The following is a 27,082-nucleotide window of genomic DNA, read 5'->3' on the forward strand; positions in this document are numbered from 1 at the left end:
ACCAAGAGCAGGACCCAGCTGGCCCACTTTGCCCACTTTCCATAGATAAAGATTTCTCCAGACTCAATCTGCTTCCATTCTTGCTTATGCCAATTTGCCTCTGGAAATGGATTTTTTTAAAAAAACTAATTTTAAAATTTGTTCCAGGATTCAGAAGTCTGCTGGACATACCCTAACATAGGTGTCAATTAAGTCTTAGAGCCAAAACTGGGCCCAATGCTATAAATGACTCTGTAAGGTCACACTTCATGTTTTGAAATCATCTTTGCTCCAAGACCAGGAGGGAAAGGCTACCAGAGGGTACCTGGTATCCTAGTGTAGAGCGTCATAAGGTAGCGTCCCACTCTCCATCTTGACCCACACACAAGCCAAAGAACAGTCTTGGCGTGCAGTACCCGCTGGGACACCAGCCCAGCCGTAATTTGAACAGAACTTGCAGGGAGATCCACTTAAAATCTGAGCCCTGATGTGGCTGTGCTTGTAAGTGGGTACCAGAGTGTGCTGCCCTCTGGAGAGCTGGCTCTGAACAGAACTTAAAGAAACTTAAAGAAAGCCCTCAGAGCCTCCTACCCAGTGCTGTCCTAAGAGCCCTTCCAGCTCAGTGGCCCCAAAAGAACCCCAAGAAGCTTCCACCAACATCACAGCGATGCCCACCAACTTCCTCAAGACACTCACGTTAGCTTAGAACAGCCTCCCACTCTCCCATTACTGAGTTGAGAGTAGGATTAGCTCATTTACAAAACCAAAACCCAACCAGCTGCACTCAGTCTCCAGAGGTGCTGCACACCATGTCCAAAGACAACCCCACGAGACACTAACCAACGGTGGAGCTGAGGCAGGGGCCTAGCTCAGGCAGCCTTTCGCCTCACTTGCCCAGCCTGGCTCTGCTCCTGTGTGTTATCAGCAGGCTGCTGAGAATCGGGTATTTTAAAAAGGGGACCGTCACATTGATGGCTGCCATTTTCTCTGAATGGCATGTTATTCTTGCATCTGTCTCTCCATTGTGTCCCGTCCCCAGACGCCCAGCATTCACATTTTTAGGGGATTCCATTGACTTGTGAATGTCATCACTCACAGACATGAGATCTCAAGAAAGAAGTCTGGGTGTGCACTCTCCAAAAAAAAGCAAGACCGGCTAGAGCCCACCAAAACTACTACAGAACTGAGCAGAAAACTCTTTCTCCAAAGAATAAGTTTAAGTGAACTGATCTTTGAAAGAGGCTTATAAAAAAGACAGCAGCCAACGAAGAAATGGGCTACTTCCCTTCATCCCCTACCACATACCTGAATCCTCAAAATATGGCTGACTGGCTGACAGAAAACAAAAGGGGGTTGGGGGGCGGGGATCCTTGGGCCTTTGGTCACTTCATGTAAAAGAAAGGCAATGCCCACTCGCCTTTTCCTTCCTCTCAAGTCTTGTTTAAAAGAATGTGTGGCCAGAAGAAATCAACCAGTTTCCTGAGGGGATGGGAAGGAATTCCAGCTGGCTGAAATCCCATTTTAAAACTGGAGCACTTCCTGATGGCCAGAAGTGGGCCACACCAGTGACAGTTGCCACTACTTGCATCTGTGTCACCAGAGGGACAAGCCTTGGTGACAGACTGAGAGCCAGGCTGGCCTCTCTACTGCAGGTTAAAATAATTGCCAACCTTGCAGGCAGAGGGTCCCTGCACTGGGGCTAGCCAGAGAGCCAGGGCTTTCTAAGTGCAGGGCCAGAGCCTGCAGCGTGGCAGGAGTCCAACCAGAGAGCTCAGTTATTCTTCCAAACCAAACCAAGGTAAGCCAAAAAAAAAAAAAAAAAAAAAAAGCTGGTCCCTGGAAGCAACAAAAACAGAATCCACTAATACAGCAGAGGAAGCTACTGTTTTAAGGGAAAATAGCCTTGCAAACTCATTAAAGTCAACTCTCTGAGTACCATGGAGGCTCCTGGCTTCTTTCCGCCCTGTCACAATACCAAGAGGTCGGGGAAGACTAACATCCACTAGTGTGGCTAAACAGACCAAGCATTGGGAATCTGAATGTAGCTACAAACATCTTCACTGATTGTCACTCTGGTCTCTGCATGGGTTAGCTTTAATCATTTTGTAGCCCTCAGCCTGTCTTGGGGAGCAAATGATGTAAGCAAATTAAAAGGCACCAAGGGGGGCTCATCAGACCCCATGGGAAGATCCAGAGTCACTTGCAGTGGAAGCCATTTCTTGCCGTCAGGGGTTACAATACAGACAGGATGGTTTTTTAAACCCAGACCGTCTCTGGGTTGCACTTGCAGGTAGGGAAAGAGTCTCCATTTTCACAGCAGCAAACAGAATGGAATGGGGTCTGGGTTGGGTTTTGTTTTGTTTTGTTTTTAATATCAAACTGTGGGCATCAGTATTTTTACTAGCCTTTAGTAACTGACTTTATTTTGAAAATTAGCGTGTTATCAAGGTGGTCCAGAAACTATTTTATTATTCTGGGGTGGGGGGAGGACACCATGGTGCCTCCCCCACAGGAATCCTGGTTCTGGTGAGAGGGGTGATTTGGGAGGCCAAGTGTGAGATGCACCAGCTGGAGCAGAGTCCCCAAAGGCCAAGGTGGCCTGTCACAGTCACCTTGTGCTGTCCAAGCACTGAGCAGCCAAAGCCTCTAAGCAGGGTGGGAGGGGAGGGAGCCAACAAGCCAGCATCCTTAGAGTTCTAGGCTGTCCACCCCTGTGCTGTGGTAGAGATGAGGCTGCTCTCCTGTCTCTTCCCAAGAAAGCAGTATCCTAGTGTGGTCTCCGCCTCCTGGGAATCGGCGGAGGACTTCCATTGAAAATAATGGAAATTCACATTGGCGTACTTTTGATCCTTGAAGACATTCTCTCATACCAGGAGGACAAGGAGGGTGACGAGGAAAGTCTAAAAAGGAGGATGGTCCATCTCATCGAGCCAAGAGGCTGGGCTAGTTGGAAAATCAGGGTAGCCTACACTGCTTCCTGTCGAGAGGTCAGAGGTGGGTCCCCCAGCCATGGCTCTCAGTGTCTGGCTGACTCCCTGCCCTGCATGCGCAATGATGCCCAGATTACTGTCCACGGTGTAATCCAGCCCATTGAGCAAAGGAGCATGGGATGGGAGGGACGATATGGAGGATGGAGACTGGGGGATTCCATAGGGGCTCCCATCCCTCAAGTCCTGATAGGATTGTCCTGTCCCATCCATGGAGAAACTCCCATTCATTAACTGTCCGCCTGTAACGTCCCCCACGTTGCCATAAATCCTATTGGTGTGGCCAAGCTCTGAGAGTATTTGATCTTCTGTGGACAAAAGAACGGAGATTTATTGTCAGTGCCCAGGACTCTGCAGTCCCTGATCTTTAAAACCAGCAATACAACGACCAGGAGGGATGCCCACGGGCAGCAGCTGTCTCCCTGCCAAGCACAGGTCAGACACCAACATGTCAGCCTGACATCTGAAGACCAACCCAGACCAAAAGGAGAACAAGGAGTCCCTGCACCTAAACCCCCAGGCGCCATGGCTGGGGAGCCTGTTGGTCTAGAGGAGCTCTGCAATACCCTGGCTACCCTGAGGGGTATGAATGCCTGCCATGGTTTGGTGGGCCACATTCTCTCACAAATGGAAACTATGCTGGTCCATTTTACGCCGAAGGCGTTCAAACCAAGCCAAGTGCTTGTCTGGCCTGGTTGAGAAACAGGCCCATTTGATAAAGATGGCTGGGAGCCACTCTCAGGCCTGTATGTTAAATCCTGATCCACCCAAAAAATGGAATTCAATATCAAAGAACTCAGTTCCTTTCCATATCCAATAACCTACTTACTGAGGATAAAGAATGACTGGATTAAGGTAAATGGACCTTCTGGTTTCTTGAAGAATTTCATTAAGGGGATCTAATGGAATTTGCTGAAAGAATTTCTCTCTCGAATAGAGTCGAGCAGGTTGAGTCTTAAGAATTACAAGATTGTGTATTACCCAGAGAGAACATGTTATACCCAGAGGCCCGCCTGTACCCAAGAGAAATGAGAGGTAGTGCTCCTCTGTGCTCCAGGTATGGATTGGAGCAGCTCAGATGGGATTAACCTGTTTTCCCAATCTTGCCAAAAGGCCTGGCAATGGCACAAATCTCCTTGGCCCTCCTTGGGTCCTAAGCACTGTGTTCTAAGAGCTTGGGCTGTGGTCAGAGATTTCACAGCTTTGAGCTTATGGTAAGCAACTTTCTCCAGTCTCCTTTCCCACGTCTACCTGGCCTGGCACACTGTGACGAGACTTCAACACCCTGTCTCTCTCATCCCCACATTCCACTCACAAACATTACAAAAGAGGGAGCACGTGTCATTCCAAGGGAGCAGGAAGGTGGAGGTTAGACTCCTCCACTGTAAAATGGCTGAGTTGGCCCTTCGCCTGGTACCTGCTGGCCCTACGCTAGGCTACTATGGGAACAGCCATGCCATCCATTTATCGTCATGTACAGAGGGGTGCTTATCTTTCCATAAGCACATCCACAGCTGGTTGTGTCCATAGATGTCCATAACAGCTCTGTGAGATGGGTAAAGATTCCCCAGGTAAAGACTGAGGCTCAGGAGAAACGGATGGCTTTGACAGAGCTACACTAGAAATTGGGTTTCTGATCCTTGGTTCAGGACTCTGGCCTCCCTACTATAAATAAATAAATAAATAAATAAATAAATAAATAAATAAATAAATAAATCTTCTGTATTTGAGGGCTCGGTGACCAAGAACACTCGTGGTTATTTGTAAACAACCTGAGGATCCACTCATGCGATAATTTGCAATTTTGCTGATGCACAGATTTGAACGTAGCGCATGCTGCAAAGCTTGTGTGCAGAGGGCAGATGGAGTGAGTAGTGGGGGGAGGGGGGTCTCAGAAACGCAGCCAGTTCCCCATCATGCACTCACATTATTGATTTCCCAGGAAAAGGCCTGTTGAGCATGTCCTCCTGCAACCAGGATTGGAGGACCGGCTTACTCTAGGGGCCCGTGGGAGGGGCTCAGTATCCCTGCAAAGGGAGAGGTGCAGGAGGGCTGGGCCAAAGACTGAGGGCCATCTGCTCACAACTGAGTGGGCTGCTGAGGGCAACTCGACAGTAGGGAAGTGGGAGGGGCCTCTGGGCCAGGCCCGGGCTAGGCTGGATCCCTAGGACCCCAAGCCCTCGGTATCTCAGCAACTGTTCTCTTGTACTCTACTCCTCACCCCTTTTGGAAGGGCCACGAACACCCTTCTCACCCTTTACTGAAAGCCTAGGAAAATCCTGTGCCAAGAGGTTATCATCAGAAAGATCCCTCCTGCTGGCCAGGATTCCTGTCTCCCAGGGCCTCACCCCTCCAGCCCTGCTCACCTCGGAAGCTCAGCTCACTGTCACTAACCCCACAGTCCTCTGCTGAGCTCTCCTTCTCCTGCTTGCTGCCTCCCCGGCTCCTCTTGACACTCTTGTAGAACTGGCCCCAGCGATGGCGCCCTGCGTCCTTCTTTAGCCTTTTCTCCTTGGCTCTTCTGTTCTGAAACCAAACCTGCCACAAAGCAAAGGGGAAACATTCAGGGGTTACCTAAAGACCCCGGGCCCACAAGAATAACACTCAGGAGGTCCCCAAAGCCCCCGGACCCTCGAGGCAGGTGGCTGAAAATGGGCCAAAGCTTTGATAGTGTGCCAGAACCAAGTAGCGCATGCTGCAAAGCTTGTGTGCAGAGGGCAGATGGAGTGAGCAGTGGGGGGAGGGGGGTCTCAGAAACGGGGTCTCCTGGGTGCCCACTGTCTCCTCGCCTGAGCCTCACAGCCCAGAACTCAGCTCCCTTATACACTAGTGCCACTGCTCACCAGGTGTCACTCGTGTCCCAAGGCGGGAGACACAGACGTAGATCACTCAGGGTCAAAGCAGCGCAGGCTCACCTGTACTACTCTCATGTCCAGGCCTGTCTCGGAGGAGAGCTGCTCTCTCACATGCCGGGCAGGCTTTGGGGAGTTCTTGTATGCGTTCTTTAGTGTCTCCAGCTGCTTTGCTGTGATGGTGGTCCGCGGTCGCTTAGCCCCAGCCTCCGAGTCATCTGTAGTGAAAACCACCATAATGCGATCAGCTGAGCGGAAGTAGCCTGAGCATCCTCTGCCCCACTTCCTTCCTCCACACAACCTTGGTGGAAGACTAGGCAGTCTCGTGGGGGAGTACACCCCACGCAGGGACACTGTCCTGGGGAATACTCTGCTCAGACACCCTCTCAGGCTGTCAAAGGAAGGAGCCAAGATATAGTCTGTTCTGATCTACTTCAGGAAGCCTGTGCCCTCACCTCTTCAGAGCATCCTGCTCCGCCGGCCCCGAGGTCAGTTGCCAGCCTAGCCGGTCTCACAACTGAGGGGAGCCTCCACCTCATCCATGCTTGCCCCTATCCCTGGAGTCATGAAGTCAGCTTAATTCTCAAAACTCATAGGACAAATTGAATAAAACACACACTGGTCCATGAAATCTGCTTAACTTTCACAGCATAGACAGGCACTTAATTGAAAAGTCAAATGGGGTTCAAGCTGTGGGTCACAGTCAGATTTTCTGAAAAGCACTAGTTAAGGACTAGTTTAGGGCAACACACTGGTCAGCAAAAGTCTTCAGTGGGTTTCTAGTAGTCAGCCTCAAGTTCTTGTTAAAGCTGGGTTGTTACATTTGGTCACAGAGTGACATCCTGGGATCAGTGATTCACACAAGGTGTAGTTTGTCTGTCTGCCAGCCCTTAGACTAGGCTTTGCCCAGCATGCCTGGGGGAAAGCTGAAAATAGGATCGGCAAGAAAAAAGTGCAACCCCACTCCCCCAGTTCTAGGGGCCCTCACAAGTGACCTTGCCTTTTCCCTACCTTTTCCCCTCTCCCTTTCCTTTTAAAAAAGCTCTTATTTAGGAACAATAATGGCCAACATATAGTAAGTGCCTACTGTGTACAAGTTTGCTATGAAACTTACATGCATTCAGTCCCTAGTTTTAGGAGATTCTGGGAGTCAGCTCACGGCTCAGCCCTTCCCACCAGGTTTATAGAGCTCACATCAGAGCACTGTTTGATGATGTAAGTCTAAATTATATAAATGAGGTGATGTGCTTTCAAAATATGCAGATGGCCCTCAAGTAAAAACTTCCAAATCATGAAACAACAACAACAAAAAGTATAAGCCTATGGTCCCAGATCCCACAAGTTGGAGGCCAGCCTGGCCAACACGAAAATCCCTTCCTCAAAAGAAATAGTGTGTGTGTGTGTGTGGGGGGGTGTTTGTGTGCTTGTGTGTGTGTCAAGGTGTGTGTGTTTTTATGTCAGGGTATTGTGTGTCAGGGTGTGTGTGTGTGTGTGTGTGTGTGTGTGTGGTGTGTATGTGTACATAGGAGGATGTATGTGTATGTGCATAGCAGGGTGTATGTGTGTGGTATGGCAGTGTATGTATGTGTGTATATACTTGTGGCAGGGGAGGGGACCCAATTCCTGAGAGTCATTTAGTTTCAGAGCAGGTTGGCCAAGTGAATTAGAACACATTTCCTCACAGCCCGTGTCCGTGCCCTTCCCCATGGTGGGGGCTGGTTGGTACAGCAGCCCTGCCCACACCCACAGGATTTTCTTCATGTGATTATGGGAACTATTATGCTGTTATTTTAACATTCGCTGTTATTATAATTTAAAATCTTTTTTATATCCTATAACAATGTCATCCAAGTATTCATTAAGTGGTGGTGGCAGTGCTCATGCTGAAAAATGTACCCAAAAATCAATAACTTTGGTGCGGAAGTTAAATGTGATAAAAACACGATGAAGAAGGCCAAGCAAGACCACGACACCCTGGGCTGTTAATTTAGGAGAGAGCATTCAGCAAGGTACTGGAGATAATGCTGAGAAAATAAAAAGTAGCATTAAAGCAAAATACAGTTTGGTTATAGATCGGTGTGACTGCAGAATACATCCCAGCAACACACACTTATAGCATTAATCCCCATGGAAAATTAGCCTTAACATATGTTCACTTTGAATTATGCAGTGTCTCCTAAAACTTGTCCCTGACATAAAATGCAGGGTCATTATATTGAAAATGTAAATATCAAAGGAGATGAGATGAATGAACAAAGCCATTCCTACTACTATGTAAATCGCTGATAGGAGACCCTTTGTTTAGCTCAAGGGAGGGAATTATGAGCCTGAAATGAGGTTAGAAAACAGGAAGGAGCCAGTCGTGATGGCTCACGGCTTTAATCCCAGCACTCGGGAGGCAGAGGCGGGTGGATTTCTGAGTTCGAGGCCAGCCTGGTCTACAAAGTGAGTTCCAGGACAGCCAGGGCTACACAGAGAAACCCTGTCTCAAAAAACCAAAAAAAGAAAACAGGAAGGAATGACAACTAAAAACAGCCAAATATCCCCTACCACGTCAAGGTCCCTGCACATGAGGGAAGGAGGGCCCTCGCCTGTCTGACAGCTGGAGGCAAGGGACACCTGGGAAACACGAACCCAGACCTTTGGCTGCTTTTAGTCCTATAGCGTACTTCACTTCCTGTCTACATTTCTCTCTGCTAGGCCCTTGCTCTTATTTTGTTTCCCCCTTTTATAAGCCACTGCCTAGTTAGCCCCAGAAGACACCCCAGTGTGGCAAGGCTGAGACCTAGCCAGTTATACAACTTGTCAGAGAAGCTCCAAGCCTGTAAGCTGCCCACCCAGCCTTGGGTGCCAAGACCAGTAGATTTCTGTGGTGGGGAGCAGGCTGAGGCAACTCTCCAGGGCCCTGTGGTGAGCCAGCGGGGCCAACCTTGGCTTTGGCTTGTGGCAGGATGGGACAGGAGCCTCCTCTCTCTCGGGGACTCCTAGCTTTGGCCTCTCTGAGGCCGTTGGTCTTCTTCCCCCAGGAATAGTAGTCAAGGACAAAGGACTCTGAGGTTCTGGGAGTGGTGGTTTAAGAAGCCTAGATTGGGTTTGGCCAAATTCTGGATTAAGATGCAGGACCTGAGCTGGGCATGGTGATGCATGCCTTTAATCCCAGCACTCGGGAGGCAGTGTTGGGATTTCTAAGCGGATTTCTAAGTTCGAAGCCAGCCTGGCCTACAAAGTGAGTTCCAGGACAGCCAGAGCTATACAGAGAAACCCTGTCTCCAAAAACCAAAAACCAAAAAAAAAAAGAAAAAGAAAAGAAAAATAAAAAAAGAAAAAAAGATGCAGGACATGATACTGTCGCCCTACTGCAGTGTCCTACAGAAGGCTGCAGTGGGACAAACTCCTTCCGTAAGATGGCAATGTCTGTGATGCCATTCTTGCATCCCCTGTGACAGTCTCCCTCCTCGCTGGGATCATCCACAGCACCAGGAGGTTGTGGGCTGAGAAGACACAAGGTCAACATGAGGTCTTTGACAATGCAAGCCAGGACAGGCCCAGGAGAGGCACTGCTTCTGTGAAGGTCTGATAGAGGTCATCAGAGTTCTAGATTGCCTCGCTAGCTCTGTGTTGGCACCTTCTGTGACATCCTGATGGATTACAAGGCAGCATCACAGAGCTTTAAGGAACTAGAGAAACCTATGGGTTTCAATCCTTTTGGGGGTCACCTAAGACAACTGGAAAACACAGATATGTATAGTATGAATCATTCTACAGTAGTAAAATTACAGTTCCAAAGTAGCAACAAAAATAATTTCATGGTTGGAAGTCACCACAATGTGAGGAACTGTATTAGAAGGTCATAGCATTGGGAAGGTGTAGAACCACGGAACCAGAGTGAATGAGCACATCAAGGCAGAGGTTTGGGTGGGATCTATAGAGGTCTCTGGTCTTGGAGGAAGAAGACCAATGTCTTCAATCCACCAAGAGAGGCCAGAGCTAGGAGTCCCCAAGAGAGAGGAGGTTCCTGTCCCATCCTGCCAAAACCAAAGTTGGCCTCGCTGACTCACCACAGCGCCCTGAAGAATTACCTCAGCCTGCTCCCCACCACAAAAATCTAACTTCTCCATGTATTATCAGACCCAGACAATATGGGTAACTGAGCCCAGAAAAGAGCTAGAAAGAAATAATGGAATTGGTTGGTTGGTTGGTTGGCTGGTTGGTTGGTTGGTTGGTTGGCTGGTTGGTTGGTTGGTTGGTTAGTTGGTTGGCTGGTTGGTTGGTTGGTTGGTTGGTTGGTTGGTGGTTTGCTTCCATCACACCCAGACCATCAACAGAGCTGCCTTCCACAGACATACCTGAATTGATAAAAATGTAGTCAAGGGCAAAAGACCCTGAGGTTCTGGGAGTCATGGCTTAAGAAGCCTAGATTGGGTTTGGTTCAATTCTAGATTAAGATGCAGGACATGATACTGGCAGAGCTGTTACGGAGAAGCCGAGAGTCAGGGGTGCTTTCAGGAAAGTGAGAGTCAGGACTGACCTTCCTGGGGAGAGTACGGGGCATGCACGGGTCTGAGCCCTGTTCAGACAGTGAAGGCCTCTGCTCTCTGAGGCTATGACAAAGAGGATAAGCACAGCAGATTCTCAGGCTGTCCAGCTAAGGCCAAGTTCCCAGGGATGTCTGGGAAACACTGAGGGTTGACCTCAACCTATACTGAGCTGCGAGTTTCCACTGCAGTGCAGGCTGTGGCCTTGAGGTGAGGTAGAGGCCATCATACTATTGAGTCTCCCTAAACATGGCTCCTCTCAGTGACTTCTCTGACTGACTGACTGACTGACTGACTGACTGACCAACCCACAGACCTTCTATCTGTCTGACTGACTGACACACTCGCTCAAGCTTCAGGGCTCCAGGCACTCAAGAGTCAGTTCCCCTGAGCCACAGTCTGAGGAGAAGAAGGAGACAACTGAAAACAAGCCAACCCTGCAAGTCCTTTAGCTCTTGCTGGCTTCCTCCTGTGAGGAATGAGATGACAAGGGAGGTATGTACCCCAAATATACTCCCCCCACACACTCCCACAGCAAGCTCCCAGCCACCCCTCAGCCCACCAGCTGTGCTCCAGGCCAGGAGACCACCAAGTTCACAACTTCATAAGGACCTTAGCAACTCTCAATAACTACAGCTCTATTAATGCTTCACAAAGCCAGCAAGGTCTGAGGGTTTGGAGTTTGCTCAGAACTGAGTGGAGCTCTGGTGACAATTCTTGGATTAGGCTGAGCATCCACAGTGTCCCGAGGACTGGGTAAGAGGGATGGAGAGAGGCAAGCACCTCCGCACATAGCACAGAGCCTGCAAGGCGCTGGAGGAGCATGAGCAGGGCCAGCTCTGCTTACCGTTTTGCTTGGCTGTCTCATAGTCTTCTTTGCACACTAGCCGGCCATCCTCCATAAGGTAGAACTCGTCCCCCGTGGCCAGCTGCCGGTTGCAGATGATGCAGGCAAAGCAGTGCAGGTGGTAGACAAAGTCCTGAGCCTTGCGGACCACCTGGGTCGGGGGGATGCCCTGCTGGCAGGCTGTGCATTTTGTGCCAAAGCGTCTATCAGGGCAGCAGTAGAAGAAGTTAAAAACAGGGCGATTGAGATTGGGGTCTCATCAACCCTCCCCCACCCACCACTCCGTGAAACACCAAAGGTTACGGGTACTCTGGGCCTCCTGATAGCTTCATTGCTTTGTGTCCTGGGTGCTGTTATAGCAAACAAGGGATAGGGAGGAGGGGTCAGAGCCAGAGTCTTCAGTCCCCTTCCCAAGGCTGACACCCCAGAGTCCTCAGGGACACCCTTAGTGCATGGAGGCAGTGGAGGGGTTTCTAAGTGCCTGCCAGAGCAGGAAGCCACCCTTCACCTGCTTTCTGTGGTGTTTCTTTTCCTAAAAGACCAGCCTGGTAGGGACCCTGTATGCTGTAGAACGCTCAGTCTAGCATACATAGCCTTCTGCAAGGTTTCCCATAAGGGGAGCCCTGTGTGGCTGGCTGAGGGACAGCACATGCGTGTGTCCACACACTCTCAGCAGGACGAGGCTGGGCGATCCTTCCCCACCCATTCCTTTTGAATGCTCAACACTGCCCCCCCCAACACACACACACACACACACACACACACACACACACACACACGTATTGAGCACACAGAATAAAAGCACAACTCTTTTCACGCAGCTCTGCGATGTCATGGTCCTAGGTAGGCCCAGGAAGCCACACTGTCAAACCCTTAGAATATGCTTCAGAAAGGAATCTGCAGACCTCACTTAGGAAAAGCCTGCTGCCAGCAGCTCTCTGTTCGAACACTTTCCAGACTGGCAGGAAGGCAAGAGGATGCCATCCACTGCCACCCTTTACCAGGGCCACAAAGGGAAAGGAAGGATGATGCATTGGAAGCAGCATCCAGTGAGATCTTTGAAGTCCATCTCCGCATCCCAGACACGGACACACACAGAGCCATACAACAGTGGCTATAGAAGCCAGCCAGATTTGCTAGAGACAAGGCAGCAAAGGGGGTGTTGACCACAGGTAATTCTGCCCTGGTCTGGAAGGAAAGAGGGAGAAGAGGGAGGGAGGGAGGCAGGAGGGGCCGGGAAGCTGGGGCAGAGTTTAAAACAGCAATCAACCTAATTATTCATGACACTTCACACACCAGAACTTTATCTTCCTCAGGATGAGAGACTTTGCCTAATGGATCTGGGGAAGGTTTGATTTTAATGGTCCTCTTAACTAATGCTTATAGGCAGCCTGATTTCCCCTGAAAGGACAGTACATATTTCATCCACATTAATACCAAATAAATTAATTATGGTCATGGCTATCATGATGAATCCCAGATTAATGCAGAATGATGGGTCTCTTATGCAGCAGTGATACCTGATGAGGGGGCTGCAGAGGCCTGCAACAGGCATGGACAGCTGTGGCTTCCACAGCCCTCCCCCAACATGGTGTCCTGGAGAGGAGCAGAGGTTTCCTTATCAAGAGTAATTCCCCAACAGCCTGCGGTGTGACTGCTTTTCTGAAGCTATGCGAGAAAAGGGCTGGGTATGAGGGGCTGAGATGTGCCTCTAGAGAAAGCTAGCCTCACAGAGCAGTAGTCTGGGGCCTTATGAGCCCCCCAATTTGGTCAGGATCCTGCCTCAGAGGAGCCTGGGCTTTTATCAGACATTCAGAGGGATGCAGAACCAAGAAGAGCAGTTTCTATTTGCTGAATTTAAAAAAATAATAATCAGAGATGGTTCACAGAGGGCTAAACATGAGCATACAGAGCACAATGCCAGGTCTCCACCAGCCTCAAGTGCCCAGAACAGGGATAGTGTCCAGGTTTCCTCCACAGGCTACAAAGCTGCAGCTGCTCCCAGTTTAAATCCAAGAGGCAGAACAGCTCTGTCCTACATGTGCAAGCGGCCGTGTGTCCTTCTGTATGGGACAGTGGAACAGGAGGCAGACACAACGGAAGCCTGTATCTGTGTCACTAGAAAATGTTCTCAACAGTTCTGCGCCCACCCTCGCCAAAGAACACTGCCTCTGACATGCTCACCACAACCCTTCCAAGAAGCTCCAGAAGAAATGGGGGTGCCCATCCACACCTGCTGCTGAAAATGCTGGGGCGGGGGTGGGGGCAGAAGCCTCTCTCCAGGGAAGACCTCTCTCAAACCAATCCTACCTACCAAGGAGGAGAGGGCTGAGGGGAGGCACCAGAGCAGAGCAGGTCCCTGCAGCAGCCTCTCACAAGAAAGCCATTTCTGCTAGCCTCTAAGAAGCCGCTGGGCTGTCAGTCGCCAGAAGCCAACTGACACCAGAGCAATAGAGATGTGAAAGATAACCGGGGATAAATTTAATCTCATCCCGACAGTGATTCATGCGCGCGGGTCCAAGTGCTCAAGGAAAATGAAAAACAAATGGACTTGCTCAGTGCTTTTCAGCCATTGAAGCAATTTTTCTGATTGTGGGATTTATACCAGTGGGAAGTAGAAGCTGCCCCTCGATACCTTTTTCTCCTGAACCATGGCCAACAGGATCCTTGTGTGGGTACCTTGTGTACCGTCCTGGACCTGGTGCTCCCCTGGCCTGTCCCAGTCTCAAGGAGCACTCCAGCCACAGCCAGTGGTTCCAGATTAAGTGGGGTGGGGCAGGTTGTATGTGACAAAGACAATGGACTCTAGTGTCCAATATCAGACCAGGAATAGTCACAGATGAAGAAGCTATGGCAGGTGACACATTTGTCATGTGACCAGCAATAATGTAACACACTGCTGTGTTAGAAAATCCTGGGCCTAGGCTAGAGACATGGCTCAGTGGATAAGAGCACATATTTTTCTTGCATTAGACCCGAGTTCAATTCCCAGCACCCACCAGGCAGCTCACAACTGCCTCAGCTTTAGGAAGCTCATAGCTCTCTCACCTCCTTGGACACACACACACACACACACACACACACACACAGAGAGAGAGAGAGAGAGAGAGAAATAAAAAGTACTAGGCCCAAAATAAACTAAAATTCTGAGCGTGGCTGCTATACAGAGAGCCAATCTTCCCAACAATAGTCTGACTGGATTTAAGGATGCTGGAGTGAGGGAAGAGGTGGACAAACATGGACGAACATGCAGAACATGGCTTCTGGGGGGTTTTCCAGGCAGTGCCTGCCTCGGTGCTATCATCGAGTATTTACTGTGTAGGCACTGCCTACTCCACAAATCCTGCACCCTGGCTCACTCTCAGAAGGCTATCCCTGCCAACTGTGCCTCACTAAGGCTCATGGGACAGCAGCTAGTGCTTATCCAAGCACAGAAATGCATGGCAGGGACTGGGGGCTGGGGCTGGGGGGAGGGAATACCTCGAATTCTCAAGACACTAGGGTTAAACAGTGCTACAGAGAGAGAAATGGATGCAAAGAGGGACTTGCTGATCAGGCTTGCCTCCCATCAGCCCCTCTTCCTATCCTCACCTAGCATGCAGTAGGGAAGCAACAAGATCCTCAGAATGAATGAATGAATGATGTACCTGAGTTGCCAGGGAAGAACAGTTCCCAAGAGCAAAACAACATCTCCCGAGGAAAGCTTTTCTGAAGTTTACTAAAACAAGGACAACTGCTGCCATTGTCACCAGCCATCCCTCAGATGTCCCCAGAGCGTCCCAGCTGAAAACCGGGTACTGTACCGTATGCCTTGTAACAGATGAGGAGCTGGGGCAGAGAGAGGCGCTGTGCTCCTCCAGCTTGCCAGCAACAAATGAAAACACAAGGATCTGAACTCAACGCCTCCTAAGCAATACGGGGCACACAGCCAGCATCAACGGCGACAAACACAGATCTGGTGCCTGAGATGGCTTAGGAGAGACACCTGGGAGGTTAGTTCAGACCACTCCGCCTGCATCTGTGAGGGTGTTTTCCAGAGAGAGCTAACTAAATGGCAGAAAACCTGCCTCAAGGTAGATAGCACCACCCCATTGGTTGGGGGTCCTGGGTGCAATAAAAGGAGGAAGGCTGGCAATGATTGCTCCACCTCTCTTCCCTACTCCCTCATCAACCCAAGGCTAACAGCTCCTCCATGCTGTCTCCACCATAATGAGATGGAAACTCCAGACATGGGGAGCCTATCTTTCCTCTCTCAAGTTGCTTCTCACATGGATTCGTCTCAGCAACAGAAAGCTGGTTCAGTCCCCCTGACTAAAATCAAGCTTGAACACAGGACCTCATGTCCCTTACATGTATGTCCTTAGAAGCACCTGAGCCACAGGGTCCCCAGTCCTATAAGGCAGGGACTGTTGTAGTAGCCTTCATTCAACAGTATGTGTACCCACCAAGGAAGTGCCAAAGACATCAGAGCCATCTCTCAGCACTACCTCTGACCCCAGGAAGGGCCAGTCCTTCTATCCTTGTGCCCCCTGGTCTGAGCTCCTGTCTCTGACAACCCTTCTGATCCTGCTGGGCCTGGGATGGGGCATTCACCAGTGCAAGGACACATTCACTGTCTGGATCCTGTGGAAAGACAACGGTGGATAGGCCCTGGAGACAGAACACAGAAGTCCTACACTACAGACATCCCACTCTTCGATGGTTTTAAGAGCTGTCATGTGACCAGATCCACACAATGGTTTTGTGGTCACCAAAACAGCAGTAAGTGTCCCCATTCCCCAAGCTCCTATGCACGGCAGACCCTGTGACTACACAAGCCACCACTCCCCACAACCAGGCCCTCACCTCATCACCCTCTTGTCTTCCCCATGGCCCTCACTGTCACCTCAGCACCGGTACTCAGTCCTTGGTGACCCATCCTCAGCTGCTCATTCTAATAGTCTACCCAAGACCTTGTCCCCAGTCATCTCACTGTGGGATGACATCCCCCTGTCCACTCTTTTCAGAATGCCCTCTAGCACCGACTCCAGGACACTGTGCTGTCACCGTCCTTACCTCTGCTTCTCACACTCCAGCCCTGTGGCCTCAGTTTTATCTGTCCAGCAGAGATTCCACATCCATCTGATGGATCCTTCCCTCATACCCCCTGGCTTTCCTGGCTTCTCTCTACCTTCACCCCCTCTCCCCAAAAGCAGAGGTATCTTGAAGGAAAGCAGAGTTGAGGAAAAGTATACCACCTCACTGGTTGGATGTCCTAGAAATGATAACACACCCCAAGAGGACCCTGGACATCAACATAGGCCCAGTTTCTGATTTCCCAAAGAGTAGCCCTAGAAAGAGATCTACCATCCCAACCCACTCTCCCACCCACCGTGGTAGCAGGAGACTTTTCTGGCTTCCTACAGCTGGCCTGAGCTACTTCTGTTCACAGCCAACCTTCCCTCAGACACAGGTGCCTGGTTAGATTTCCCCAAGCATCTGTCCCCTCTGCCTTGGGCATCACTCTCTCTGTCTCCTTGACCCTTCCCTTGAGCACACAGGACAAATGACACTCTTCTGATACTTGATCCTACAATGGTCACCTACCACACCTTTCTCTACGACCCTTTAGAGCAAACTCCACACCCCATCCCACCTTCTATACAGCTCTCTACTTCCTTTAGCAAATGCCTCAGAGGAGGTCTAGAATTGATGACTCCAGTATCTCTGGGCCAGGCTTCTCTTGAATCCAGCCACTCAGTATGCTGCCCAGATAATCAAGCCTGCCCTTGGTAGGTCACATACGGCCTCACATTGCTAAGTCCAGTGGTCAGCCCTCATCTGCTCCCTGAGCCCAGCATTCTATCCCTAGAAATGTGTCCCTGTCCTAGAGCAGAGCCTGGGTTCCAAGAACACATGAGTGCCCACTCCTAGAGCATCCACACAAGAGCCTATTACAGATTAGAGATGGATAAGGCACCACCACCTCAAAGCTGAGAACCATGGTGATGGGATTGGATCCTAGAGCCCTTCCCCAGGGCTCCTCCCTCGTGCTCGGCCACTGGGAGGCAGGCAGTGGGCACCAGGCCAGTTCAGCCTCCTGTGTGCAGGAGCTGCCACCCAACGATGCGCTGTCCACCCTCCCAAGGAAACAAAATACTGCCTAACTTGATGTTATGTTTTAATTGCGTGGCGGTGATTTACAGCTGGCTGTATATTCTTTTCTCGGCTGACACCTTCCTACATGTATTTCTTTTATCTATCACCGCACTTGACAGGTGAGTCGCTGATATTTACTGTTACTGTATGTACCAATATTTCCAACATATATCATCACCCACCGTAAGGCCACAGGCATGTCATGGGCATATAAAGCTCTACCCAGCTATGGCCAGCCTAATCCACACATAAAAGGGAATCACACCCAGAGTACACGAGAGTCTTTGGGATGGGGACATAGCTAGCCCCTGCTGACAGCATGCAATTTACACGGTCACATGTCCATGGTGCCAGGATTGCCCCCACTGTGATCTTTTAATGTGTGTATTCAGTGTTTGTGTAGTATGTATATGTGTGTGCATGTTTGGGGGGGATCCAGATGCTGTAGCATATGTGTGGAGGTCAGAGAGCAGTCTCGAGTGTTAGCCCTTGCCTTCCACCTTCTGTGAGATAGAGACTCTGTTTTATGGCTGCATATGCCAGGATACCTGGCTAGAGATGGCCGGCTTCCCACCTTATAACAGTTGTGCTGGGATTATGGTACGTGCTGCTAAATCTGGCTTTACATGGGTTCTCACACTTGCAAACCATCCTCTTTACCCACAGAGCCATCTCCTCGGCCCATGATCTGCTTTGTATTTGGGTTATTATTATTATTGTTGATGTTACATTATTTAGTTTTTCTGAGACAGGGTCTCACTATGTAGCCCTGGCTGACCTGGAGCTCAATCTATAGACCAGACTGGCCTTGAACTCACAGAGATCCACCTACCTCTGCCTCCCAAATGCTGGGATTAAAGGCATGTGTTACCACCATGCCTAACAATTATTTGCTCTATTAATGTAATACTGTAAATTACTTTAAAGAGTATGGAAATATTGTAATTCTGAGATGAATGTTACTTGAGAAGAAGGAGTTACCTAATCCAACCTCCTCAGCTCATAGAGAAGGAAACTTGAGCTCAAAGACAGGCAGTGACTTGCCCAAGACCACACAGCTCAGCCAGTGAGAAAGAGTTAGGAGTGCCTGACAGCTAACCTCCATTGTCACCTTGACCGGATTTAGAATCATTACATAAGACTCCGGACATCCCTAAGAGGATGTTTTTAGGAAGGTTTAATTAAGCAGGGAGTCCCCACCCTGCATGTGCGCCACACCCTTCCATAGGCTGGCATTCCGGACTGAATAAAATAGAGAAAGTGAGTACCGATACTGACTCCTCTCGGCTTCCTGAGTGCGGACACAGTGTAAACCATATTGCCTCCCACTCCTACCACCACGCTTGTGCTGCCGGATGGACTCTTAGACAGGAAGTCAAAGTCAACCCTTTCTTCCTCAGGTTGCTCTTCTTGGGTCTTCCAGCACAACAGTGAGAAAAGTAACGGATACACAGGCCACACGCTCCCTCTCCTAGGAAGTCATTGGGCACAGAGGACCTGCGCCCCCAAAGCTTTCAGAAAGCCATCCTTCCCCCTTGCACCTCCTCCAGCCCACATGTCCCTTCCTGCCAAGCCCTTCCTTGGCCACCTCACTCCCATCGCCTCGTGAAACTTCCAAGCTCAGCATTCCTGGCCCTACAGTCTGGCTCCCCTTCATCCACTGCTGAATCTCTGGCCAAGGTCACACTGGTGTTGTCAGGGCCAGTGTCTGGTCTGTGGGGTGCTGCCCAGCCCCCTGCAGTTCTGTAATGCACCAAGCATGTCATTTGGAGAACCTCATTAAAACATTCAACAAACAGCCTTGTAGGTAGTTGACATTGTTATTCCAGTTTCATAGATGACAATAGACTTGGAACGGTCGGCTATTCGGTCCATTGTAACTCTTTAGGCCTAAGAAACCCCCTTTACTCTGAGTTAGTCAGCTTCTGCCAAGGGGCTGGCTCAGCCTGGGAAGAAGATTCACCTTAGATATTTGTTCTTGGCCAGGGACCATGCTCTTGCCCCATGCATCTGCACACAGGAAATCTTACACCCCCGAGCTTTCCCCCTGCAGCTAGAGATTGCTTGATGAGCTCTGGGTCCCAAGCACAGTGGAAAGGGAACTTGGAGACAGAGTGCCACCCTGTCCCTTAGGGGTTTTTGGTTTGGTTTGGTTTTTGCTCTGCTCATTGCTACCACGGACCACAGAATCTAACCCTCTTCTGTTTCTCCCTCTCAAAGTGGGATTCTGGGGACATAGAAAGTTCTCTGGAAACAGAGTCACAATCAGACACTGACTCTGACAACTGAGGAGTGACCTTGGCTAGAGACTCAGCAGAGGGTGACACAAGACTGTGGGGCCAGGAGGTGGTGGGAGTTAGTTGATCAGAGAGGAGCCTGGCAGGAAGGGATAAATGGGTTGATAGAGGCCATCTGATGGCATTGGTAATGCAGAAGTGTCTGTCAGGAACCTGTGGAACAGGGCAGCAGGAATGACAAGAGGCTTTGAGGTGAAACACTGTGACTTGCCACCCAAATGGACAGGAATGAGAGTGAAGGAGAGAATTAAAAGGCTTGCCTATACTACAGCTGGCCTTAATGCTGCCCACAGCTGCCACTCCCGTGTCACCCAGATCCACTGTGCTTGGGGACCTCATTTTTGCAGCCCAGTGCCATCTGCCCCCCAAGCTGATTTGCAACTGTTTGGTTCCAAAGAATCCCCCATGGCAGGAGATCCTGAGATGTGATTTCCACAGATGTCGGGAGACTGGGCTCCAGAGGATGGACATAGGGCACAGCTGAACTCAAGGGCTCTGGGTGGTCAGATAATCCTGGGCTCATCACCACCTGATATATGGCTGCTGGTCCCCTGGGAGACCTGCTGGGCTAAGTAATTGCTTCTGTCTTGATTACTGGCTGTCACAAATGACTGTGGCTTGGTCCCTTCAGTGTGTCCAAGTCTTACAAATATCCATGCACACAGGCACTATCGGGACCATCCGATCGTTACCTTAAAAGGTGTAATTTGTTTAGCAAGGGAATTAGACTATAAACTATTCAGAAATTATGGAAAGCCACATGTCAAAGAGATCCTCCTGCCTGCAAGTTCCTCGGTACTGTGTGTGTGTCTCTCTGTGTGTATATGTTTGTGTGTTTCTGTGCATGTCTAAATGTGACTGTGTCTTTCTGTCTAAGTGTCTGTCTGTTTGTCCCCAGTAGGTGTATAGTTATCAGAAACACAAGGTGACTGAGCAAAAGTCTGGCCCCAGACTGCATTCAGTACCAGTCCCAGTATGGTCCTGACCTAGAGAAACAGACTCCCATCCTAATCCCACATCAAAATCCGTTGTTACAATGACCTGCCACTGCCACAGTCTCTGTCCAGAGCACTGTCTGGCCCCAGGCGTTTTGCAGCCTTATCGCCTTAGCCTGTGACCCTAGGACAAGCTTTCTCTCTTGCTTTCCTACCTCTGCCTGGACACACCATCACTGCCCTGCTGAGAATAGCTCGTAATGGTAAACAGCTATCTCTTGCTTCATCTTACTTAAGCCTAATAGTAACTCAAAGGGGCTGACATTCTTATTTCCTCCTTAGACGCGGCCAAGTGAGTGGCTCAATGAAGTCTGATGTCTCAAGTTCACGCCCAACCCCCACCCCTTTTATGAAGTCCATGCAAGGAGAGGCCAGCCTTTGTTTCTTAATGATGAGGCCATATTCTATGGGCTCCTGCCTTCAAATCCGATGAAGAATAGAGAGGTCCTGGTCACTGAGGGACCAGGTGGAGGACACCAGCAAAGACCTGTGCACAGCCAGGAAAACCACCCTGTGGCAGCCAAACAGCCAGCATGCTGCAACACTGCGTCCCGAACTGCAGGGATAAATCACACAGCCCCAAGGACGCTGCCTACCTGCCCTTGGCTGACAGCCACCTGCAGATTGACTGGCTGGGGGAGGGGCTGGCAAAGCAGAAGAGAATGCTCACCCACATAGCTCCCCATAGCTGTGTCCTTCACCTCTCCAGAGACCCCTTAGCAGGGTGAAAGCCTTAGGCTCAGAGGAGGTACCCCCCTCCTTTCAGATAGGAGTCTTCCAGGACCACAGCACCCTAGAAAGCCTGAGCCTGTCTCCCACAGGCCCTGACAGGCAGGTGTGAATACAGATCCCTGGTCACCCAGGTGAACTGGAACTCCCTACCTCCTGGAATGGCCCAGAAGCCTTCCCTTTACCCAGGTGCTGTATGAATGAACTCCAGCATCCTCCACTCCACAGCCATGCTTGCTTTTGCATCGGAAGCACCGTGGTTTCTCTCCCAAGCCACATCAGTCAACAGAACCCGTTTCTCTGTGACTTAGCCCCTGACACACTGTGAACACACTCCACACTAGCCACATTGCCCTACCTGGATGTGCACCACTCTAGACAGTTGCAAGCCATCTCTATCAGAAGCTCTCAAAGTGGAAGGAGGGCAAATAGGAGAGGTAGGAAAGAGGAAGTTCTAACAGCCATGTCTTCCACATCAGGACAAGGCACCCAGAGTCAGTCATAAAAAACCCCTAAAGCCATGAGGGCATGCTTGTCCATTCTAGAAGTCAGTGTGCACTCCTGAGAGGCATAGAAAGGCTGGGTGCTTGCTTTTTTTTTTTTTTCCTGACAGGTGGCTAGTAAAAGATAAGACAGATGCTACCAAGCTCCATCTGGGTTCACCAAGCTGCTTTTACAACTCCATTTTGCAGAATGGTCCTATGCACCACGGGTCTTCTACAGCAGGTGACCTCAGAATTCTCACTTTCCCTAAAGAAAGCAACTGAGCCCAGTGATACGAAGGGATCAGCTAATGGTAGCAGTACAGGAACAGGGCTGCTAGAGCAGGGACCCACCCTGGTGCACTGTGCTTCAGTTAGGGGACTCTCAGGGTGCCCCGTCTGTCACCTTGATGGTGATGGAGAGGGAGCTCAGAAGAACTGCTCTCAGAACCCTACTCTCCTCAGGCCCTGGCCCTATTACAAGGAGACATGTTGAACACATGGTCTGGAAAGGACCTTCGTAACAAATGTCGTGCAACAGGCTTTAGGGTGCCTGCTGCATGGAGGGTGGCTCTCCTAGGACTGCCTGGACTCAGTAAATCATAGCCCCATGTCTATGTGTCATTTGGCTTGAGGATTTTGTCTCCTTTGGAGAAGAGGAGCTACAGACCCAGAAAGCAAGAAACAGCAACAAAAGAAAAACCAACCCATATTACTGAGCAGGTCAGAAGTTAAATGCCCTGTAAACTCTCCGATCTCCCCGCAGTAATTCTTCCTTCGGGTATACAACAACATCGCCCCCTGCTGCCTGTGGCCAGTATTGCCATAGCTCCCTGGTGGAAGGACTGTCCAGCCCTAATGGAGGCGGGGGGGGGGGGGGTGTTCTCTCAGTTCCTGCTCTTTTCAGCAGAGATAGTACACACTCCGAGGGCATTCACTCTCTACATCCTATTCTTGACTTGCATATTGCACATAAAACACACGTGAAGAACGACTCTGCAGCTGTGCAAAACAATAAAGTTATTGTCCTGCTCTTTGTTGCGGGCAGATTATCCCAGGATCTTAGAACTGCAGTGCCAGTGCCAATCAGCAGAGCCACTGATTCCTGTCCCTGTCCTAGGGCAGGACTATCAGCAGCTGCCAGAAAATACCACAGTTCTTCCTCTGTTCTCCAAAGAGCACAGAGAAAGGATTCTTCCTGGCTCTGATCAGAGTCTCCCAGATCCCATATCCAAGAGCACACTGTGGCCTGACAGGAGAGTATATGGTACCTGTCACTTTTTTGGGGGCGGGGGCAAGGGTTCCCAGGTGATAGCCTGCTCCCTCTTTCTCCTGTTCTTACCTAAGATGGGATCTTCTTCGGCATCAGTTCGTGCCCAAGAAGCCTCAGTCCCAGAGAGTTAGATGAGGCTCATAAATCAAGCCTCCTCACTGGACGCTTGGGAGGTGCCAATCTTCCCCTCTGGCTAATGGCCTTGGCTGTAAGTTCCCTCTTCTCAACACCCCTCACAACGCTAATGGCCTGCTTCAGCACTGAACCTGTGGCCAGCTCCTTCCACATCAGCCTGGACTCAGCTCAGCTGAGCAGTCTTGCAGAACAAAGGAAATAATTACACCTGCGTTCCCCAAGACACCAAGCGAAACGCGGAAGAAACTATTCGCCAAAGCCCTTGCAAACCCACTCTGGCGTTTACTGTATGCGTCTCAAACGTAACAACAGTCTGTGGGCAAGGGTTTATGTGGAGAAACAACACAGGTCCTCAGCCACCAAGGATAAGACGGGGCGCAAGAGGACCAAGCTTGCCGGAAGAGAAAGAGAGAGAGAGAGAGAGAGAGAGAGAGAGAGAGAGAGAGAGAGAGAGAGAGAGAGAGAGAGAGAGAGAGGAAAAAGAAGAAGAAGAAGAAGAGGAGGAGGAGGAGGAGGAGGAGGGTGGGATGCTTCCCCGTGCTCCTACTATCACGAGCTGTTCTCTGAGCTCCCATAGAATATGGTGGGTAATCCTCCTCCCTGGAACTTGTGCTGAAGCAGGAAGGAAGCAGTGAGCGAGAACTGGAAGCCCAGGTCAGAAGCCTCCGAGAACGCTGCCTGGCAGTTCTGTGGGTAAGGAAGGGGCCCTGGGGGAAGAGTAAGCTGGGATCCTGACCTGCGACCTGCGACCTGCAACCTGTGACCTGTGTCCTGCGCTGCGAGGAAAGGCAGCTGGTCTGGAGAGGCTTGTGAACTTCAGGAAGCAGGTGAGGATGAGTCAGGAGTTGTTGCTATACAAGGCCAGGAAAGGGACAAATGAGAGAGCCATGGAGGCAGGGCTGGGGTACTCGCCTGAGTGAAGAAGAGGTATGGCGATCCCTCTCCAGCCTCACAAAGGCCCCTCCTGGATCTAGGGAGACCTCCCTCTAGGGAGGTACTTTCTCCCAGACCCTTGCATCCCACTCCTTTTCCCAAGCTATAAAGCTGGACACAGTCAAAACTAGACAGGATCCTGAGACTATCCTGAGGAGGGAAGACCTGGTCCATGGCCCTAACAGCCTCTGCCTTTACCACACCAGTGACCATGGACTGCCAGGCTAGAACAGCCAGAATCCATGTGGAGTCTGCTGTCTGACCAGGGGCGTCTAAATACTCAGGTCCATCTCTGGGTGTCTGAGAAGGTAATTTGGACTTTGCCTTACCTCTAGAGCTCTCTGAGGCTTTCCCCAAATGCAAGGACAAACTGCAGGGTGGTGTCCTCATCACAAAAGAAGCTACCCCTTCCCCAGCTTCCTCTGACTCTACACACACACACACACACACACACACACACAGTGAAACATACAATACCAACAGAATCAACCCACAAGGACTGCCACACTGCCCAGCCAGGGCACCATTGAGGCAGCAAGACAGGAGACAACATTGTCATCCACTGGGGAACAGAAACAGGGAGAGCAAGAGGTGGGAAAACCAGAGGAAGATGGGAAGGAAGAGAAGCAGTAACCACCCCCACCCCAAAGGAAAAGAAAGGAAGAGACAGGATCAGTCTCTTCAGGTCCATGGAAGGGATTTGAAAAGCCTCAGACTTTCCCACCATTCCTCCTCCTTGTCTCCAGCACATGTGAGCAGGAGGCTGTGACTGCCCCTCCCCCAGCTGGCCACTGGTCAGGAACGCTGCAGGCCTGGATGAGCCTCCCTGGCAGCCCTGCTTTACTCAGTTCCTGAGTAAAGACTCAGGAGCACCGGGCTTAATGGCACTAACGTGTCACCCCCACACCCTGGGCTTGGTTCTCCTTTGGCTGGATGATCCATGTTGACTAAAGCATCAGCCTCAGGTAATGGGTCCTAGGAAGGAACTAGATGATGCAGAAAATAAATTCTGGGAGACTCTCACTTGCCCAAAGCCCCAACGGGATTTTTCTGATGAACTCAGTCCCAGGATAGAAAGTCCAGGACAGTCTTTAAAGTCAATGTCAAGTGACATGTCCTCCCAAGAACTTTACCTGTTACTCTATTTAAAGCCAATGTGAAATGAGAGCTCTATTTGCAGCCCCATTGTACAGATAAGCAAACTGAGACATATCAAAGTTAAGTAACTGACTAAAGGACCACAGCCAACAAGTTGTTTCAAGCCCAGGCAGGGCTGGGCTACTAACTGTCTTGTTTACAATCCAGACAATGAAACCTATGGACCCTGGCACCCTCCCCTCACCTCTGAGGCCTGAAAGCAGCTTGAATGCTCCTTCAGGTGTAGGGCACGAGCTAAGAGCTTATGCTATGAGAGTCTCCTGATTGGGCAAACGCTGAGCCCCAACTCACTGAGACAGAAAGTGAAGTTGGTGAAGCCTAGCCCATGCCCTTTGTCAGATCTCCACTCTGAAGAGCCCCGGTGAGGTCAAAATGCTAGTTCCCAGGTTGCAATGGGACGGGGGGGGGGGACTACAACGAAGGGGCCTATCCTCCCCACTGAGAGAAGGCAGAGGCAGCCGTGAGGAGAAGTAGGCTGTGACTCACTTGAAGAAATCTTCCTTGCAGTAGACACTGCCGGCCCTGGAGAAGCATCTGTCAGCCAGCTGCATCTGGCAGTCTGCACACTTGAGGCAGGAGCTGTGCCAGTGTCTGTCCAGGACCTTCAGGATGAACTTATCCAGGATATGTTGGTTGCAGCCAGCACACTGGGGAATCTCTGCAGAGGGAAGAGAGAGGGAGAGAATATGAGCCTTCAGCCAGACCAGGCCCTGAAACGGGTGCCTCAAGGGACCCCACCCCCAGGCTGCCATGTTTTCACTACTGGGTAGAAGTTGTATTAAAACACCATCCCAATGTGAAGCGTCTAGGCATGGACCAAGGCCATCTGGCTTGAGAAGCAAATGCTACCAGGAGTGGGGTTAAGCCAAGATCCAGGCCTGAGGATGCTCAAGGGAAACTCAGTCTCTTCATGAGCTGAAAGACATGCCATGACTCAAACACCATGCCCCTGGTGATGTTTTTTTCCTATGCTTCACACAGGAAAGTTATACTTTGGTCTTCCAGACTCCCTTCCAGCGTGGGTTCTGAAGTGGCAGGGATAGAATTGGGGTCTCACATGTTAGGCAAGTACTCTACAACTGAACCACATCCCCAGTTCCCAGCTTGTGCTTTGATTGAAGTTCACCAACCAGAGGTATCGAAAGAAACTTTCATTCAGAACTGCGGTAAATGGATGACAGCTGAGGAACAGCCTTGTATCATACCAGTGTGGGTCTCAGGAGAGCCAAAGAAGAGCTATGGTCGACGTACCTTGACCAATCATGGCCAAGGCAATGACGTTCTAGAGGGAAAGGCTTGTCCCTGCACATTCAACATTAAGGTGGCTCCTCCAAGATGAAAGTCACTCAGCACTTAGCAATGAACCACTGTCCACTACAATAATGACAGTGGGGGTCTGTTGCCTGCAACCGAACTCTAACCATTGCCCCATCCTTTCTATCAGTGACTTCCTGCTGCTCTGACAATTCCATCAAGGTATTGTTTGAGGTTTGATAATATCTTGGAGCACTTTTTTTAAATCTGTAAAATGACCAGGTTTCCATGGCTGTGCTAGAGTCTTTAGATATTTTTTCCTATACTCCTAGACAGAGAGAGAGAGAGAGAGAGAGAGAGAGAGAGAGAGAGAGGAATGTAACAGATAGTAAGAGTAAACACATAAAGGTCCAAGCATTGCCCCACCCCCATGTACACACTTGCAGGGGCCAGCTTCTACAACTATGACTTTCCCTATCTGTTATAAT

The 27,082-nt window shown here is 50.2% G+C and overlaps 1 protein-coding gene across 1 annotated transcript; it reads right to left on the reverse strand.

The window, feature by feature from the left end:
• Positions 1 to 2,648: 2,648 nt before the first annotated feature.
• On the reverse strand, positions 2,649 to 26,092 carry Lhx4 (LIM homeobox 4). The gene is made up of 5 exons (XM_021167239.3): positions 25,827 to 26,092; positions 11,201 to 11,403; positions 5,882 to 6,036; positions 5,333 to 5,504; positions 2,649 to 3,274 (listed from the first exon to the last, which is right to left on the reverse strand). The coding sequence occupies exons 1-5, from the start codon at positions 26,090 to 26,092 to the stop codon at positions 2,880 to 2,882; spliced, it is 1,191 nt and encodes a 396-aa protein (XP_021022898.2). The 3' UTR covers positions 2,649 to 2,879.
• Between the last annotated feature and the right edge of the window lie 990 nt (positions 26,093 to 27,082).

The sequence above is a fragment of the Mus caroli genome, unplaced genomic scaffold (genome assembly GCF_978045245.1).
Source record: "Mus caroli unplaced genomic scaffold, Mus_caroli_1 scaffold_1, whole genome shotgun sequence".
Taxonomy (NCBI): domain Eukaryota; kingdom Metazoa; phylum Chordata; class Mammalia; order Rodentia; family Muridae; genus Mus; species Mus caroli.